This window comes from Gobio gobio (assembly GCF_949357685.1).
Source record: "Gobio gobio genome assembly, chromosome: 1".
In the NCBI taxonomy this organism is placed as follows: domain Eukaryota; kingdom Metazoa; phylum Chordata; class Actinopteri; order Cypriniformes; family Gobionidae; genus Gobio; species Gobio gobio.
Window position 1 is genome coordinate 34762524 of NC_137097.1, and position 21422 is coordinate 34783945.

The 21422-nt window shown below is 39.5% G+C and overlaps 1 protein-coding gene across 2 annotated transcripts in view; it reads left to right on the forward strand.

Moving 5' to 3' along the window:
* The window catches only part of nherf1b (NHERF family PDZ scaffold protein 1b), a 56109-nt gene that overhangs the window by 19407 nt on the left and 15280 nt on the right, over positions 1–21422 (forward strand). The window contains exons 2-4 of one of the 2 annotated variants that reach the window (XM_079833125.1): positions 3081–3218; positions 4534–4704; positions 11850–12003. In XM_079833125.1, the coding sequence (XP_079689251.1) occupies positions 3081–3218; positions 4534–4704; positions 11850–12003 (463 nt within the window). The remainder of the gene's footprint in view (positions 1–3080; positions 3219–4533; positions 4705–11849; positions 12004–21422) is intronic. The other variant, XM_079833126.1, reaches the window with a different exon arrangement.

Here is a 21422-nt window from a genome sequence, read left to right on the forward strand (position 1 = left end):
CTGGCTCTCAGTCTCCGCTCTAATTTCATCCCAAAGGTTTGCTATCGGGTTGAGGTCAGGACTCTGTGCAGGCCAGTCAAGTTCCTCCACACCAAACTCACTCATCCATGTCTTTGTGCACTGGTTAGGGATGGCTCGATACTACAATTTTGGCTTCGGTATGGTACCACAATTTAATACCGAAGTACCGATACCATACAGGGTCTGAATTTTGGTGCAGATATTGCGAATAATTTTACTCACTCGCGCAAGTTTGTGGTTTATAAAGCGGGAAATAAACGCAAATGTTTATTATTAAATGAATCAACAAAGATTATCACATCAAATCAGTAATTTTGAAAACTTTCTTGTGAGAAGTAACAAGTCAGCATTACTCCCTTCCCAAGCTCTCAAAATGAACCAATTGAATTCTGGCTTCAAAAGACATCGCACATGCACTATAAAAGTAATCTGCGCACTCAGATTCAACACTTTTGCTTTAGCTTTGGGACAGCTGGCGGAAATCACTGCCCACATATTTTTAAACCTTGCCAATTTGAACATGCCAGCGATTTTATAGCATTTCATAATACATGGTATGGGAGCTCTTTATGAGAGCTTTCTTTGCGCTCATACCAACAAAGCACACACAAGCCTAAAGAGCTTGTGCATTCCAAATTAAGTTGATTTTCCTAAGTCAAATACACACACAATTATGTCAAAAATGTCCATCTTTAGTGATTAGTCACATAAACACAGTCGGTTATGTCTTCCGCGAATGTAAATAGTGCAATAGTATGCATGCAAATATGATGAAATCTAAACGTCATTGGTTGAAACGAACGCGGGAGATTTCATTATATTCATTATATTCTAGAGACGATCTTATGTGTGTGCGTTGATCAGTGTTAAAAGAAAATAAATGTCTAAGTTAGATCGTTTGATTTATGCACTCACCTGTCGATCCCTTAATGTCTTGTACAAGTCAGGATGGGCAAGTGACAGATGCTTGGCAAGGTTTGATGGTTCTTCAGCAGTTTTATAAGCAAAGTTCCAATGTCACTTCTGCCACAGAGCGGCGAACTTCGGAAAAGCAGCATATACCGGAATGAGCAAAATCATGATATCGTACCGTTTGAAATCAAATATATACCAGTATTTTCCCAGTACCGGTATACCGCGCATCCCTAGCACTGGTGCGTAGTCATGTTGGAACAGGAAGGGGCCACTTCCGTTTCTTCCACTCATGTGTATGTGGGGTAACACAGCGCTGTTTTATCATATTAGACACATTTGAGTGTTTAAAGTTGTTATAATGTTACTCATTACAGTACAGAACATTCAGTACATTCGTTCAGCGACTACTATGAGACACTTGTTCACACGCAGTGAGCTAGATCGATATTAGATATGGTAAAACATGGTACTCACTGTAAATCATGAAAACCAGATTTAAACATAAGACTGACTGTGTTGAGCTATAGAACAATGATTAGTTTTCTGTTGATGAATGTCTCCAAACAGTTGCTCACCTGTCTAATAAAACACATAATATATTAAAGCATCTTCGGTGTTTCCGTGGTTTCTACAAAATTAAAACCTAAAATAAAATAAAAAAATCCAGGGTAAAGTGGGTATGATGTAATTTATAGGTGACGCACGGGCATGGTCTGTGTCCTGGTTAAAACTGCTTATTTCTCTGGATTTAAACATTCTTGGAAACATAATGTAATGTACACAAGTCAACAAAATATATAACATTGTTCTAGTGGTTTTTGGATATTTTAATCCAAACAATATTGTGCCTTTCTTTACCTGAAAAACATTTTTGGCCAGTAAATACTTATATTTAGATATAAGCAGATATGGCAAAAAAGTTTATAATGATTTTTAGAACTATACCTTTATCCTTATCATAATATTTTCAGTGTGGACTATTCTTTTACATTTAGAATGATTATTAAAACCTTACAGTTATTGACATCTTTCTTGGTGTGAACAAGCCATAAAGGGTTAGTTCACCCAAAAATGAAATTTCTTCCATTAATGACTCACCCCAATGTTATTCCACACCTGTAAGACCTCCGTTCATCCTCGGAACACAGTTTAAGATATTTTAGATTTAGTCCGAGGGCTTTCAGTCCTTTGAATGTAAGTGTAAGCACACTTTGCTGTCCACGTCCAGAAAGGTAATGAAAACATCATCAAAGTAGTCCATATGTGACATCATTTGGTTAGTTAGACTCTTTTGAAGCGTCGACAATACATTTTGGTCCAAAAATAACCAAAACTAAGACTTTATTTAGCATTGTGTTCTCTTCCGGCTTTGTTTGAATCCGCGTTCACGACGCCACAGTGACGCTGCTGACGTAAGACGCTGTGACGTGTTATCTGGTTATCTTTGGCGATTAGGGCATCCGGGACATGCACACTTACGCACCATTTAAAAAAAAAATATAGCAATACAAACAATGTAGAACAGCTTGTTTACAGCGTGCGTCTCCCTCAGACTACAAACGAAGCTCTGTCGCACCAGATAACACGTCACAGCGTCTTACGTCAGCAGCGTCACTGTGGCGTCGTGAACGCGGATTCAAACAAAGCCGGAAGAGAAGACAATGCTTAATAAAGTCTTAGTTTTTGTTATTTTTGGACCGAAATGTATTTTCGACGCTTCAAAAGAGTCTAACTAACCAAATGATGTCACATATGGACTACTTTGATGATGTTTTCATTACCTTTCTGGACGTGGACAGCAAAGTGTGCATACACTTACATTCAAAGGACTGAAAGCCCTCGGACTAAATCTAAAATATCTTAAACTGTGTTCCGAGGATGAACGGAGGTCTTACGGGTGTGGAACAACATTGGGGTGAGTCATTAATGGAAGAAATTTCATTTTTGGGTGAACTAACCCTTTAAGAGCTATTCAAGTCATTATGCTATTAAGCGATATACATTATGTAACCAAATTTATCAACATCTCACTGGTGTTTCAATGCGTTTGCTCCATAATTATGTTATCCACTGTGAAATGTCTTGATTGGTTTCATCAAGTGGGCAGAATGATCAGATCCTGTTGTGTTGTAATTTATTTATAGACTGCAGAATTGAGGCGAAATGAGGGAAAAGCAGCAGAACTGTTCACCAGGGCAGGTTACACCCCTCACAGACTGATTCATCTACATGACGTCCACCCGTCCTCCGTCGGACTGACTGACGGCGCTGTGATGGAACGTGTGAGTTGTGCTGTGGTTCAGGGCGGGTGAAGGCGGGTGGTGTTCCGCATTGTTTCTGACAGTGGAAAGCAGGTGTGGTCCACAGGAAGTCCAGCTCTTCCTGCGCTGGAGCCGAACAGAGAGGAAGTGCTGCCGTAGCACCGTGTGTAAGAGTGACAATGCTGGAAGGAGCAGAAGGCTCTGCGCTGGTGCTTTAATTATAATTGTTAATCACGTTTTCACTGTTACCATGGCTTATATTTGCTGTTAGCCATATGAAAAATCCTCTGAAGTATTAAACATTTACATTAACTTTCCCAGCATTGCTGCTACAGATCAGAAGAATAATTAGCGTTTTCAAACTGAACCGTGTCAAACTAAATATGGCGCCGACTCTGACGAAGGTGTATTTTGCCCACCAGGAAAGTTGTTTTCACTTATGATTAAGGGTGTGATGACAAAACTAACTGTGTTGAAATATCTTGGCTCAATACAATCAGCTGCGCATTAAACAAAAATAGCAGTTTGAATCACTGTCCAAAGAACTATAAAAAGACCTAACTTGCTGAACGTTAGCGGAAGGGTGTTTTTTTCCTGGATGACAATGCACTGACCTGTGTGCCGTCTGAGAACAGTGGTGGGCGGCTCATGATCAGGTGACCTCATCCTGTGCGCCGTCCACATTCAGGACAAAGGGAAAACATCCTTCTGTCTGGGTCTATTCCTCTGTCCAGTACAACAGCCCTTGTGAAAAAGAAGTGCGCTTTATTGTACTGAATATGCTTTTAGTGTAATTCCAATCTTTAAAGTATTTGCAAAATCTCTAGTTGCAGATTATACAAGATTAATGAAATAAAAGGCCACTTAAGTGCACTTAAAGACACTTTCTTAACTTAAGTGTCCACAATAATGTCAAATTATGTTTTACTTTAAAACACATTTTAAATCATTGTTTTAACAATCTTTTGACCTGTTTTAAAGAAGTGCACTTAAGTTTTGACTAACATACTAAAGCACATGCAAAGTACTTTATTATGATTTTAGTATAATCAGACTTACTTTTTGGATTAAAATTAGATTAGTTTATGTTTTTTTTTTATGACCAGTCTTTTTAAAAAAAAATGAGATCACTTAACTTGTAAGACTAGTCTGAGCAGTTTATGCAATCTGCCACAGGTTTTAATGAGGTCTTCTTGGCTTCTGAAGTTACGTGTGTATGCTCTTTAAGATATTATATAAGACTATATTCTATACACAGACATCCTGCATTCCAGTGGCATTCGCTTGTGTTTCGTTGTGCTGATGTTGTGTTTGTTGTGTTGTGTCTGTTCTGCAGGACTTGAAGCCTGAGCTCAGACCGCGGCTCTGTGCCATCAAGAAAGGCTCCAATGGCTTTGGCTTTAACCTGCACAGCGAGAAGTCCAGACCTGGCCAGTACATCAGAGCTGTAGATGACGAGTCACCGGCACAGAGGTCTGGCCTGAGGCCCAAAGACCGGATAATACAGGTACAAGACACACTAGACATGCTGCAAACCCTGTGAACTGTCTCACTTTACTGCATACATAGACACCCTTGTGAAAAACAAGTAGCATGCACTCTAAAAATGCTGGGTTGTTTCAACATATCTTTGGGTCAATTATGAATAATGCCATTTGTTGGTTTATTTTAAAGTGAATTCAAACAAGCAGTTGTCCATATTTGACCCAAACATGAGTTGAAACTACCCAGCATTTTTTTAGAGTGTACTTTTAAAAAGAGCTCTTATTATGGAAATATTATAATTGAGTGGAAACTGAATGTAATATTTCTGTACACTTAAATGCATGTTTTTTAATTTCATATATTAGAAAGTGCACTTGTTAAAAGTGAACTTAAGTGTAAGAAACATTAAAGTGTGCTCTGTTTAAGTGCACTTAAGTGTGTTAAGAAACATGAAAGTATGCTCTGTTTAAGTGCACTTAAGTGTGTTAAGAAACATGAAGATATGCTCTAAGTGCACTTAAGTGTGTTAAGAAACATGAAAGTGTGCTCTATTTAAGTGCGCTTGTGTGTTAAGAAACATGAAGATATGCTCTAAGTGCACTTAAGTGTGTTAAGAAACATGAAAGTGTGCTCTATTTAAGTGCACTTGTGTGTTAAGAAACATGAAAGTGTGCTCTGTTTAAGTGCACTTAAGTGTGTTAAGAAACATGAAAATGTGCTCTGTTGAAGTGCACTAAAGTGTGTTAATAAACATGAAGATGTGCTCTGTTTACGTGCACTTAAGTGTGTTAAGAAACATGAAAGTGTGCTCTATTTAAGGGCACTTGTGTGTTAAGAAACATGAAAATGTGCTCTGTTGAAGTGCACTAAAGTATGTTAAGAAACATGAAGATGTGCTCTGTTTACGTGCACTTAAGTGTGTTAAGAAACATGAAAGTGTGCTCTGTTTACGTGCACTTAAGTGTGTTAAGAAACATGAAAGTGTGCTCTGTTTACGTGCACTTAAGTGTGTTAAGAAACATGAAAACTTGCTCTGTTTAATTGCACTTAAGTGTGTTAAGAAACATGAAAAGTTGCTCTGTTAAGTGCACTTAAGTGTGTTAAGAAACATGAAAATGTGCTCTGTTAAGTGCACTTGAGTGTGTTAAGAAACATGAAAATGTGCTGTTAAGTGCACTTAAGTGTGTTAAGAAACATGAAAAGTTGCTCTGTTAAGTGCACTTAAGTGTGTTAAGAAACATGAAAAGTTGCTCTGTTAAGTGCACTTGAGTGTGTTAAGAAACATGAAAATGTGCTGTTAAGTGCACTTAAGTGTGTTAAGAAACATGAAAGTGTGCTCTGTTTAAGTTCTCTTAATAGGCCTTTAACTTTTGTAATATATTATCTGCAAGTATGATTTTTACTAAAAAATCTAAAAGTACACATTCAATACAGTTAAGCGCACTTCTTTTTCACAAGGGTATGGTTTTGGGAAACGCCAAATCATTCAACTATGTTGGTAACAACGGAACTTGTGACCATAGTTTTTTAACGATGCTTTTGGGACACGCACCCCAGTGCAGATTTACTTAATATCTTTGGTGAGATAAGTCTTTGGTGTTAGAATAAAACATGATAGATTTATACTTTTCCAAGTATAGTGTTATTATGACTCGGAAACACTGTTCCTGGAAGGGAAATTTGTACATTGTGCCACTTTTTTAAGCTTATCCTGTTTGAGAACAGAGAAGCAGAGACAAATGGGACCCTGGAATTGAGCACATCACACTCATGAACATTAGAGAGTCAAACATGAAGCCATGAGCAATACTCAATAATCATACTACTAAAATTGGAGACTCTTCTGTGTTCTTGTACGTGTACTGTGTGAGATACACCACAGATACACACACTTGTGCTGTGTTTCGGCTGTGGCCATCAAGTCTGACTAAAACAGTTTACACTGTCATTTATCTACATTTTATGGGGAGGGATACACACAGTAGAGGCGGAGACAATTTAAACAAAGCAATGAAATGTGTCCAGGTAAAGGGACTCACCCCAGGCATTCCACTATGAAATGAAATCCAAAATAGCCAAAATCTTAAAAAAATTTAAATTCCTCTAGTGTCTTACCTTAAATTAATTAAAAAATGTCCCCCAAAAATTCAGAGCATGATCAGGGCATAAAATATCCCTGAGTTTTTATATTTCTCACAGTTAAGCAGTATCACATGAACAAGAGTGCTGTGCTTCTTGAATGTCAGCACAATTGGAAAATGTGATATTGATTTTATAAATAACAGCCCGGCAAACACAACTACATTGTAAAAATGTTTTGTGTTCACTGATAGTTCAGTAAATTAATATTAAGAAACGTACATTTTTGACACATTTTATTGTCTGTTTTGACTCTATTACGCCATGAAAATGGTTCCAATCAAAGCCACATCAGAACTGCTGTATACCTTTGAGCAACACATAATGGTGCTTCATTCCTGAATGCATTCAAATGCTTATACGTAATAAACCTGTAGACAATGTGCATAATACTAAAAATAAAGAACGAGTAGGTGTATGTTTCTGTAGGTTTTTCTCTGTCCGGTTCTTGTGTGAGTTGGAATTCTTGAGTTTGGCCGCTCCATCCGGAGCGAGAGCCACAGAAAGGCCACCAGTGAACGAGTGAAGGGAGGGAAGGAAGCAGAGGGATGGAGGGGTCTTTGTTGTCCCAGAGGGGCCTCCATTCCTCTAGGCCTCCTTCTGCGAGCCGGGCTCTTTGTGTTGGACAGGCAGCTATTGTTCCTGCTGAGCGTACATTGTCCGTTTCCTCTCTGGGACTGAGCTCCACTAACAGACACACCCTCATTTCACATATAGACACACAAGTGGACAGATCTGTTCCCATAGCGCCTCGCTGCCAGCGCTGGCCTTTCTTTATAAAAATTGATAATTTTGATATTATTTTCAATGAAAATACTGTCCATTAATCTTAGAAGAAAAAGTTATATATGGAACCTTAAAGGGTTCTGTCAGGTGCTTCATATATGGAACATTTTCTATATATGGGATCATGGGATCATTTTATGGATTTAGTGTAAATTATAATGTTGACAGCTAGTGGTTGAAATGGGTATTGCAGTCCAAATTCAAACTATTGGAGTGAGTTGTTTCCACTGCCCCTTCCTCCTCAGTCTCCACACTCACATGGGTTGCCACATTAAGGTGCAAATGACAATGAAAACGAGGAGCCTTACTCTGTAAATTGATGAGTTGATTCTCTGCGTTTTAATATGCTCCCGTACATAGAGATTAATAGATTGATGCCGAGGCTTTTTAGGTCGGGTATAATCTGCGATCTCTGACCCAGTTTGTTCACTGGCTTCCATGGCTGTAATACGCTGTGTTTTCCACCAACTGGCTACCCGGGGTGTCGAAATACTATTGAGTAAATTGGTAGTGGGCGGGATCACACAGACCAAAACAAAAACAGACATTCCGACACGAAACGCACATTTCGAAGTAGAATAACTGGCTGTAGCATTGTTTTTTCAGAGAAACAAGTATGTGAACGTAGCATGTTTCCTAAATACAGTTGCGGTCAGAATTATTGGCCCCCTTGGTAAATATGATCAAAGGTGGCTGTAAAAATAAATCTGCATTGTTTATCCTTTTGATCTTTCATTTAAAAAATTCACAAAAACCTAACCTTTCACTGAAGTAAAATAATTGAAAGTGGGGGGGAAATCACATTATGAAATAAATGATTTTCTCCTAAACACATTGGACACAAATATTGGCACCCTTAGAAATATCTCTGAAGTATATTGCCATTAATATTTACATTTTTAGCACACCAGGGTGACTAGAAACATGAAATTATCCAGCCATGACTTCCTGTTTCACAGGAGTATAAATATGAGGAAACACAAAGGCCAAATTCCCTTAATCATCATCAGAATGAGTAACCAAAAAATATAGTTCTGATGTGCAGCAAAACATTGTTGAGCTTCACAAAATAGAAAGTGGCTGTAAGAAAACAGCTAAAGCATCGAAAATCCCCATTAAGAAGTTCCACTCAACTGAAGATGTTCTGGAAGAGGACGTGTGTCTATATCGTCCTAATGCACGAGAGGAGAGTTTGAGTGGACAAAGACTCTCCAAGGGTCACAGATGGAGAATCGCAGAGATTAGTTGAATTTTAGGGTCAGAAAGCCTAAAAAGAAAAATCCTCCTCGCTCATCCAGAAACATATTCAGTTGTCAGACGCGACTGGAACTTCAAACGGGAGCTGGTTCTGTGGTCAGATGAAACAAAAAAAAAAGAGCTTTTTGCCAGAAAACCCACCAGATGGGTTTGGTGCAAACAGGGATAAAAAGTACCCAATGCCCACTGTTAAATATACAGCTGGATCTGTTAAATTTTTGGCCTATTTTTTTTTGCTGGAGGTCCTGGACATCTTTTTCAGATTCATGGCATCATGGATGCTAACAAATACCAGCAGATAAAAAATCAAAACCTGACGGCTTCTGCTAGAAATCTTATAATGGGCCGTGGTTGGATCTTCCATCAGGACAACGATCCAAAACAAACATCAAAATCAACACAAAAATGTGTCACTGCACAAAATGAAGCCTCTGCCATGGCCGTCCCCTGACCTGAACCCTATAGAGGATGAGTGGCTTAACTGAAGAGAAGAAGTTACATACAGCACCTTTAATTTTGTTTTAATTTTAATAGAATTTTATGAATTAAACAGCTCGTAAACATACTTTATCTCTGGAAAAAAATTTAAATATCCCTATAAATATGTCAGTGTTATGCAACCATTTCTGACATTTCTCCTACAAATAAAGGTTCCAAAAGGGAGTTTTAAAAGTGATGCTATAGAACAGGGGTTTTCAAACTGGGGTCCGGGGTCCCCCAGGGGTTCTAAGGGGTCCCCAGAACATTTCTGAGAATAAAAAGACAAAGCAAAAATGGATAAAGTCTACCGAACATTCTAACTGTTTTCTCTCTTTTCTTGCCATAATACATACTTTCCAGAATTGTATAATAATATGTTTGCTTTGTATCTTCAGTGAGTTTTTCTCACTATAGTCCCCTTTATCTTGCTCACTGAGGTTGTAAGGCGGTATTGTTAACACAGTACGTAAACTGCTTACATGCATTTATTGTGAAAGTTTATACTTCAGGTTAATACATCCAACATTAAAGCTACACTGTGTAACTTTTTTAGTTTATTCTTAGCTAAAAACACTTAGTTCTTTCAAAAATATATGTGCTCATTAATGTATATTTACTTCTTTCAAGTAATAAAGTATTCTCGTAAGTTTATAATATGCCATTGAAAATACATACGGGTGAGGAGTTCGAATGCCGGTCGCCATGTTGCCCCTCCATCTTGAAAGTACATTAGCCAAAGAGGGACATACCCGTAAATTCAAGCTTCGCCTTTCGCGTTTTAACACTCAATGGCACCGTGTTGAATGTGGACGAGGTCGAACTGGAAGCCATATTAATCTTGGGCTAAATCGGCCACCGTAGGAGTTAAAACTAAATCGGAATTGAGAGGAACAGAAACTAATATTCACTGGATGGTCATATACATTTTCACCGCTAGATGGGGGACAAATATCACACAGTGTAGCTTTAAGGATGGCTAATTCAAGTTAGGAAACAATGTGTTTTATTTATAACGTCACACTTACTATTTATCTAACACTTTACAATGTTTTTTTCATACATAAAATTATATATATGGATTTGAGGAAGGGGGTCCCCAATAAAGGTTCATCATATTCGGGGGTCCTTAGCATCTTTAAAGTTTGAAAACCCCTGCCATAGAAGAACCCAAAGAACCTTTCAGTGAACAGTTCTTAAAAGATCTTTGTTTTCAAACATTTTTATAAACTGAACCTTTTTTCCAATAAAAGAACATTTTGTGCAATGGAAAGGTTCTTTATGGAACCTTCACTGACAATAAAGAACCTTTATAGAATCTTTTTGGCATAAGGGTTCTTTAAAATTGAGCCAAGAACCCTAATTGAACTTTTCTAAGAGTGAAATGTACTATTAAAGTGAGATCCTGTTTATTCCACATCTGGCTTGTCCTTGAAGTTTGGCAGTATAAATCACCTTCTACTTTCCTTGTGTTTCAAACAGGAAAGAAAATATGAGGTCAGAAAAACCAAACGATGAATTTCCATTTTTTTGCGTGCACTTTTCCTTTAAATGCCACCTGAGGTGACACGCACATTGATTTCTCACTCATATTCATTCATTTATGAATAATAAACCAATGCTTATGAATATTTCATATTGTTAAATATTAAATTATAAATATTTCAAGTCACAATTTTCTTCCAAAATCATGCCTCAGCGGGATCCTGTCAGATTTGCCCTTGACATTCCTCCCCATTCAGTTCACACAAACGCCTCTTGTGGTTTTTTTGGCAAACGTGTAATGCATGAATGTTTGTGAATTAAAGACACAGGATATCCTTCCCTCGGACAGCAGGAAAGGAGACTGATAATATTGAAAAATGAATCCTTGCTTTGATAAACGCTTTCTTTGTTGGAACAATGAAGATGTGAATAATTCATCTAAAAATAGATTTCAGGGTGACGCCAAAAAGTAACTGTTGTCTTATTTTGAGCAACAACAAAAAAAGACCCATATGTAACTGTAAAAGTAACCCATATGAATCGAGAGGTTTAATCCAAGTCTTCTGAAGAGACTAGATCGCACATGTGTTGATCAATGTTTATATGTAAATAAAAGCCTAAAGTAAATCAGTCCATCATATAAAGTGAATGTGTCTTGGTTTAAACCAGGGCTATTATAGTAAACTAACATTATAACCAAAATTCACCCACATTCAATTCTTATAACTTTAAATGACACACATAAGCAGTACCTCAGATTATCACTGTCATATTTTGTGTGTTGTTGTTCCAGTCACAACGCCGTAGAAAAAAAGCAACATAATTGTTGCATTTCACTGTCATGGCTGGTTAGGACAGATACTCTAATTAACTTGGAAAATATATATTTTATCACATGTTACGTCTGGTTAGGACACGGTGTTATGAGTTTGAAATTTAGATTTTTGGGGGAAGTATCTCTTTAAGTGTGTGTCCCTGCATGCGTGTGTGAATGTCTTCTGATGTGTCACTGTTTGTCCGCAGGTGAACGGGCTTTCAGTGGAAGGGAAGCAGCATGCAGAGGTGGTGGCCGCTATTAAAGCCGGGGGTGATGGCACAACACTCTTGGTCGTAGATCAAGAAACAGATGATTTCTTCAAGAAGTGTCGAGTGACGCCCACTGCAGAACACCTCACAGGTACAAACACAATATAAATATCCTATCCAGCAGCTGTAACTCTCCATGGCATCTCTGTAGGTGGCGTCTGACACAGAGTCATTGTCTGGCAGGGCTCAGACAAGCGTGTCTCTCTCGCTGCGCTGGTTTTGGGTTTCCTATTAAGCAATTTAGTTTGTCCGTCTCATTTTGTTACCCTGTGCCAACAATCATCAACAGTGCCAACTGCAGCCATGGAAACTGTGTGTGTGTGTGTGTGTGTGTGTGTGTGTGTGTGTGTGTGTGTGTGTGTTTGACACAACTAGATTAGTCATGAGTGGAGACACAATGTTTACTCATTGTATTTACTGAGTAAGCGTTTGGCGTCAGCACTAGTGGAAACTTTCCTTAGCTGCTATCACTGCTATCACGTTTTATCAGTTCCTCGGACTCCATCTGCTTGAGAGGAAATGGCAGGATTGACCAGATGAAGGCTTTTAGATGTTTAGGTGTTGCTGTTCTCAGTGAGGCTCATTTTGTACTCGTCAGTGTTGGGGAAAGTTACTTTTAAAAGTAATGCATTACAATATTTGAATTGCTTTACTTAGTTACTTTTTATGGAAAGTAGTGTGTTGCATTACTTTTGCGTTACTTTTTCTCACCTGGGCTGGGCTTGCTTGTTTGTTTTTTAATAACAACAAAAAAAAGGTTATATTTTGGGCAAATGTAAAGGCCCTTTCACACCAAAAGTGAAATGAATAAGCCTCAGGCTGAAAGAAATGCTAATTCAAGCCTGTACAGTAGAGGGCGCAGTTAAAAAAAAAAAACTTTTAGCTGTGCTGCCATTCTGGATTGGAGAAAAAAATTCAACAGGCTTACTTTAGCAATATATGTATATTTTTAAATAAATAAACATAAATGGCTTAGATTGGTTTATAAAGTGAGATTAAACACATAAAGATTTTTTTTTTTTTTTTTTTGCAAGTGATTGTTGTGAACTTCTTTTGTTTCTTGAAGTAGAGACCAGGAGAACTTGGATAGGTTTTTCAGCAGGATTCTTTATTGAGAAAAACATGCTGTCTTTCCGCTGAGGTCATCAAGTCTCACTAAAGGAGTTGTATATTGTAATTTATCTACATTTCAGGAGGTGGGATTATACAGCAGGGGAGGAGACACTCTGAACAATACAATGCAAATGTTGTATAGGTAAAAGGACACACCCTACTATGAGAGCCCTACCCGTCCAGATTCAATCAGCATAAGTGTCATTCAAATGCATAGATGCTAATCCAATCACTCAAGGGCTCCAAGAGCCATTAAAGACAAATGGTGCTCATTTTACTTACAATGAAGAGAACAGGAACTGGCCGGGAAGATACAGGTTTTGGGAAACCCGCTCAGATAGAGTATCACCAATCCTAATCTCAATCAGCCAAACGATATTGTGTTCTGACCTTGTTATGCTAAATGGTCAGGAAGTGCATAAAGACAAAATACTTAATGTCTCCAACCCATGGGCTGATTAACTTAATCATGTTAGAATGTAGTAAAGCTTTACCTTAAACTGTACCACAATATATTTCAAACATTAATAAATGTGTAATCCTTCTTACATGATATAATGCCTGCTCACAGTTAGTCTAGAACTACAATGACCTGGGCTTGACATTAACTTTTTTGCTAACCAGCCACTGTGGATAGTGGTTTTCCAAAGTTACTAGCCACTCAGCGATACACTAATCTCACGATACGATACGATACTCGATATTCAGCTCACGATACGATATATATCACGATATTCAGCCAACGATACGATTCAATATAATTCGATTCACTTACATCATTTTCTGAAAGATTTAAAGGGGACAGAGTGATTTTGGTGACATCTTGTGAGTGTTTCATTTACTTGGATTGAATTAACTGAACTGAAAACTAAAATCATCAATTACACAATATATGTCTCTGACTGGACAGAGAGTCTACAGCTTGCAAATGCTGGACAAAATGAATCAAAGATGTGTTCAGAAAATTAGTTCCATTTATTGAAACAGTGCAAACTGTAGCTTACAAGCCTTTGAAAAGTAAATAAAGTGCAGTATTGCAATTAACAATGGAGTTTTAAAAATTGCAGCAAGTGGCATTTTCTGAACAGTTTCTTTGACAGCTTTTTTAGCTTGACACTGACATTTGGTAGTATTTCCAGAGTATGTCACGTTTGTGTCACACAGCTTGCAAATCAACCGCGATGCTTTGTCTAAGTCAAGGGTCTCCAACCTTTTTTCATTTGAGAGCTACTTTTTAAAAAAGAAAGTCACAGAGAGCCACTCATGTTATATAATACTTAAAACTCTTAAATAATGCATCATAATTCTCATATTAACAACTATCCAAACTGTTTTACACCTGAAAGAGTATAGTAGTAGTTCCAGTAGTCGGTACAATACCACTTTTTTTTTTTTAAATAAATGTTTTATATTATATATGATGATAATCATAAGTAAATAATACATAAACATGTAAAGGCTGTATGCTGTTTAAAAGTAAACATTGTTTATAAATGAAAGATCAAGTGAAAAATAAGCAACCATTAATAATTATATAATTAGTATTATTTATTTCATAATTATTATTATTAGTAGAGACGTATTATTATTACATAGAGACGTAGCTAAATGTACTGTAGGCTACAATCTGTAGTCAATCTCTTCACGTTAAACCGAACTTTTATTTTGACGGGTTGTCGTGATTACCAGTGTCTGTGTTCATGATGATATGACAGTGGGTGCGCGTCTCAGTCATTCAGCTCCCTAGTTCAGTCAGGGCACTGATCAGGGATCAGCCCATTGACTTATGTCCTGATCAGTGCCCTGACTTCTGAACCAGGAGCAGAATGAGACGCAGCCAGTTTTCTCAAATGAAACGGTAAATTCTCATGAAGTGACGGTTTGTGTTCGTGTCGGCAGAGACTACAAGAGCGAGTGCGCGCGCGGCGCTCGTCATCCACACAGACGCAGAACATGCAGGAGTAATATTTAAATAGTATTTTGCAGTTTATTATTTACAGACACTAGTATATACTCGGCTTCAGTCTGGAGCCCTGCGCTTAAATTAACACGGAAGCGACTGAACGCAGCTGCTATGGTGAGCTATTTTTAGAACAGACCCGCGGGCAACTCGTGTGGTGCTTGTGGGCGACTCATGTTGTTGACCCCTGAGTCTAATGTGGCGTTCACACCGGACGCGATTCGCGCGAATAATTCGCGCTAATCGCGCGAAGGTGGACGCGTGTACATTTTGAGTTTACTCGCGCGAATCGCGCGTGAAATTCGCGCGAATCGCGTGTGACATTCACTGCACAACAGATGCGAATTCGCGTCATGGGCGGGGCTTCCGCCAGCAGCTCGTCTCGTTGAGAAATGGCTGACATGGGCTGTGTTTACATGTCTTTTTTTTTGTTCATATCTACTGTTAATGTGTGACAAAACGTAAATTTAAGACTTTTTCATCGATACTGTAGCGTCGATAATGTAGTTGTTTAAAGCTCAAATCTGTGGTTTATTTACATAAACAGTGCCTATTTGAACATTTTATCTGCCGTTGTCGGAGCTGTGAGCTCCAGCGGACAGCGCGCTCAGCGCACGTGAAAGCCGGCGAGGGCAACCTTTCCTCGGCCAGTCCTTCTGCCGTCTGCCGCTGGCTCTGATGTCTCTGTGGCGTGTGTCTCGAGCTATAATTCGTCTTGTAACGGCCGATCTTTGGTCTCATGGATCTATAATTTGTTCCCTGGCAAATCGTTTAGGCAGAGGTCAAAGATAAGTTTCATTACTTTATATTTTTAGGCTATAACTGTACGTTGCAGTTGTAACGTTAGCCTACTAGCACTGACTCTGAATGTTTGACTGCATTGTTGCTTTGTTTCATGTATAGCTTGTTATACATTACTGATACTTTTGTATTATTGATCATACATAAACTTGCATTTAACAAAAAGAGACTAGGTTGTGTTTCATGTAATTTAATGTTATCACAGTGATAATCATATTGTCTGAACCAGATATCAATATACAGATTTTCTCTTCATTGTTGTCACTACTAGAGCAAGCTCCTGATTGGTTAACGCGGCGCGAAATATCCGCCAAAGTTCAGATTTTTCAACTTGAGCGTTTCGCGCGATTTGCGTTCAAAACGCTCAAGTCGCGTCCTTCTCGCCGCCTCAATCGCGCGAATCGCGCCGCAGAATGCCATTTCGCGTCTCTGCATTGACTTAACATGTAAATCACTCGCGCGAATCGCGTCCGGTGTGAACGCACCATAATCTGCGGCGCGATTCGCGCGAATGAGGCGGCGAGATTCGCGCGATTGAGGCGGCGAGAAGGACGCGACTTGAGCGTTTTGAACGCGCGATTCGCGCGAAACGCTCAAGTTGAAAAATCTGAACTTTGGCGGATATTTCGCGCCGCGTTAACCAATCAGGAGCTTGCTCTAGTAGTGACAACAATGAAGAGAAAATCTGTATATTGATATCTGGTTCAGACAATATGATTATCACTGTGATAACATTAAATTACATGAAACACAACCCAGTCTCTTTTTGTTAAATGCAAGTTTATGTATGATCAATAATACAAAAGTATCAGTAATGTATAACAAGCTATACATGAAACAAAGCAACAATGCAGTCAAACATTCAAAGTCAGTGCTAGTAGGCTAACGTTACAACTGCAACGTACAGTTATAGCCTAAAAATATAAAGTAATGAAACTTATCTTTGCCCTCAGCCTAAACGATTTGCCAGGGAACAAATTATAGATCCATGAGACCAAAGATCGGCCGTTACAAGACGAATTATAGCTCGAGACACACCACAGAGACATCAGAGCCAGCGGGAGACGGCAGAAGGACTGGCCGAGGAAAGGTTGCCCTCGCCGGCTTTCACGTGCGCTGAGCGCGCTGTCCGCTGGAGCTCACAGCTCCGACAACGGCAGATAAAATGTTCAAATAGGCACTGTTTATGTAAATAAACCACAGATTTGAGCTTTAAACAACTACATTATCGACTGAAAAAGTCTTAAAACTACGTTTTGTCACACATTAACAGTAGATATGAACAAAAAAAAAGACATGTAAACACAGCCCATGTCAGCCATTTCTCAACGAGACGAGCTGCTGGCGGAAGCCCCGCCCATGACGCGAATTCGCATCTGTTGTGCAGTAAATGTCACACGCGATTCGCGCGAATTTCACGCGCGATTCGCGCGAGTAAACTCAAAATGTACACGCGTCCACCTTCGCGCGATTAGCGCGAATTATTCGCGCGAATCGCGTCCGGTGTGAACGCCACATAATGGTGCGTTCACACCGGACGCGATTCGCGCGAGTGATTTACATGTTAAGTCAATGCAGAGACGCGAAATGGCATTCTGCGGCGCGATTCGCGCGAATGAGGCGGCGAGATTCGCGCGATTCGCGCGATTGAGGCGGCGAGAAGGACGCGACTTGAGCGTTTTGAACGCGCGATTCGCGCGAAACGCTCAAGTTGAAAAATCTGAACTTTGGCGGATATTTCGCGCCGCGTTAACCAATCAGGAGCTTGCTCTAGTAGTGACAACTAGAGGAGAAAATCTGTATATTAATATCTGGTTCAGACAATATGATTATCACTGTGATAACATTAAATGACATGAAACACAACCCAGTCTCTTTTTGTTAAATGCAAGTTTATGTATGATCAATAATACAAAAGTATAAGTAATGTATAACAAGCTATACATGAAATAAAACAAACAATGCAGTCAAACATTCAAAGTCAGTGCTAGTAGGCTAACGTTACAACTGCAACATACAGTTATAGCCTAATATAAAGTAATGAAACTTATCTTTGCCCTCAGCCTAAACGATTTGCCAGGGAACAAATTATAGATCCATGAGACCAAAGATCGGCCGTTACAAGACGAATTATAGCTCGAGACACACCACAGAGACATGAGAGCCAGCGGCAGACGGCAGAAGGACTGGCCGAGGAAAGGTTGCCCTCGCCGGCTTTCACGTGCGCTGAGCGCGCTGTCCGCTGGAGCTCACAGCTCCGACAACGGCAGATAAAATGTTCAAATAGGCACTGTTTATGTAAATACACCACAGATTTGAGCTTTAAACAACTACATTATCGACTGAAAAAGTCTTAAAACTACGTTTTGTCACACATTAACAGTAGATATGAACAAAAAAAAAGACATGTAAACACAGCCCATGTCAGCCATTTCTCAACGAGACGAGCTGCTGGCGGAAGCCCCGCCCATGACGCGAATTCGCATCTGTTGTGCAGTGAATGTCACGCGCGAATTTCACGCGCGAATTTCACGCGCGATTCGCGCGAGTAAACTCAAAATGTACACGCAGCGCAAATTATTCGCGCGAATCGCGTCCGGTGTGAACGCCACATGAGTCGTCGCTTTCCTTCTTCTTTTTAAACCCAAAGTGCTCCCACACATCTGCTTTTAAGCATGAAGGCGCTGGATTTATATTCGCCGCCATTTTTTTGAGCCTCGCTCTGACTCCGTAAACAAGAAGAGGTAGACGTCGGCGTAAAGTTAACAGTACGGGTAACTTGCTCTACAGCGATACTAGCGGCTGGCTGACCAAATCGCTCTTCCTGCAACGCAGGTAAACACGGGGATTTGAATGGGACTTATGTATCGATATTTAAAAATATGGACGTAGTGTCCGTGACGTCACCCATAGGATTCTGATGAGCCGCTCTGAAGCGCAAAGTAGGGACGAGCCATCTTGGCAGCGCGTCACTCCCGGATGCGATATTTTTTTTCCCAGGATGGTAGGGGAAGGTACCGCCTTTTTCGTCTATGATTGGCTAGAAGGGCTCTCCTCCGATTGGTTATATATCTCACGTTCATGGCAGGCTGTCAGCTAGTCTGTTTTGATCGTCGTTAAACGAAGTCAATCCAACATAGCCTTCTAAGAAAAGCGCTATATGTGCGTGTCTTCAGATTTATATTTCAAGTTCACAATTTCATAGCCTGTTTAGATTAGTCTTAGCTGTTTCCTAACCCTAACCCTAACCCTTCAATACCTGCGCCAAAACCATTTATTACTGGAGCTGTTCTCCCTGTCCGTTGATTTATACCTAATCCTAACCTCAAGATGATCCGGTATGATGTTCTCCAAGTTCTGGGACAAGACCCACCCACTTTTTACGATCAATGATATTGGACCCACTCTCTTTTATCGTCTCTAACATTCAGCACATGTCTGTTTACCTACCCCTAATCGATAAACACTTATTATTAAACACATATTAGACGCTTTATTTCCACTTTTCTAATATTTTCTTAATTTGTATTGAAAATAAATGCCTTTCCGATTTGATATGTGATGGGAAAACGGGGAAGATTGATTTCGGCGAAAGCCGGACTCGAACCGCGGGTCGATTTGTGTCAAAACTAGATGCCGTACGTCTTACCCCTACACTACTACCGCTCTCAATGATATGGCGATTTACGTAATTTTGTCTTTCCGACCTATACGTTTACCAAGTAAAGCGGTATATTTGTACTTAATGTAATTGGCATCTACTCCAGTAAAAAATTTCTGAGGACCCACCCACATTTTTTTTGCTTCCGACGCCCATGCACACACACACACACACACACACACACACACACACACACACACACACACACACACACACACACACACACACACACACACACACACACACAATAATTACTAGTAATGTTTAACATACAGTTAATGTTGATGCACTAATATTGTGTAATCCTTACCTTGAAATGGCTAACAAATGTTATTTGTTTTGGAAAGATATTGTTTCTATAGAAGATGGGACGAATCAGTACATTGCCATGACACAGTGGCCCTTAACCACCACATTTCTGTGTGGCTTTAAAGTTACTGTACAGTCAATTTACCCATAGTGTTTGCCTCAACTAGATACACCATGTGAACTTGGAATATAAATCTGACGGCACACGACAGCCTGGCCTGCCATGAACGTGAGATGACGTTTCACGGCTAAATCAAATAACCAATCGGAGGAGAGCCCTTCTAGCCAATCATTGACGAAAAAGGCGGTACCTTCCCCTACCATCCTGGGAAAAAAAATATCGCCTCCCGGATAACAGAAAATGGGCAAAAAGGCGGGACTTGGGCGGAGCTTAAGTGACGCGATGACTAACAGACAGCAGATAAATGGCTATCCACCTGTCACTCGAAATGGCCACGCCCTTAATTATGCAGAATTTTAAGGCTTTATATAATGTAAACGAATGAGTTATAAAAAAATTCACCCCCCTCACAGTTGTCATGAAGGGCAAAATGAGCCGTATAGACCAAAAGCACAATTTGTAGCAGGCTGTAAACATGTTTTATTCTGCTCTAAAGTTGGCCATTTTAACATGGGGCTCAATGAGATTCTGCTCCCTTCTGGATCCTGTCCCTAGCGGCCAGTCGATGAATTGCAATTTGAGGCACTTCCGTATTGGCTTCAAGAGAAACTGCGGGAGGTTGCCGCTTGATCGATACTCGCGGCTTAAAAATCGATACTTTCTTGGGAGCAAAAATATCTATTTATATCGCAGAATCGATAAAATTGCCCAGCCCTACTAGTGAAATGCATATCCATATTTTTATGTGACTTTTTTTATGTTTATTTTATTAAATATCAAAAATCTAAAAGGTGTGCGTCATATCTGACTCCTAGATTAACTCTTAGCAGTTGTTTGACTGCAAGTCATTCTCTTCAGATGCTATTGAAGTTAGAAACATGTATACTAATGTTGTATGTAACTTTAGAGACGGTCCCTAAATTTGCGAAAAGCAAACGTCCAACGTCAAGTCAACTTTATGCCAGTCACATCAGATGCACTATTGTATTTTTTACTATTACTATTTTAGCTGCTGAAATAGAACAAATACAGTCAACCACTGTATGATAAATGAATCTCCTATGTACATCGCACGTATATCTCTGCTCTGTTGTTTATAATGAGAGTGCAGATTTCAGTGAGTGAGAGCGCCCTCTGAACAAAACTCCGGCGTTTTAGCGATGACTAATCTGAACGCCTCTAATTATTATTCATAAGCTCAACAGAATCACATGTGATTGGTTATAATGCGCAACGCGATTATAACAGATGCCTTTTGAGAAGACAACAATAAAATTCAACCCGCCAAAGTGGCTAGTGGGAGTGACTGTGTTACACGCCACCGCTGAAATACATACGCAAATGGCGGGTTGGCGGATGTTTATTGTATGTCAAGCCCTGACAATAACCATCATGTTCACACATTGTACACACATCTGTTCACACATCTACACTTACGATCTCTCTCAACATAGGGACAGGAGAGCTGTCAGTCAATAAATTGAAAAGTAACTTACTTTCATTACTTATTTGAAAAAGATACTCAGGTATTTTGTTGTAAATTGA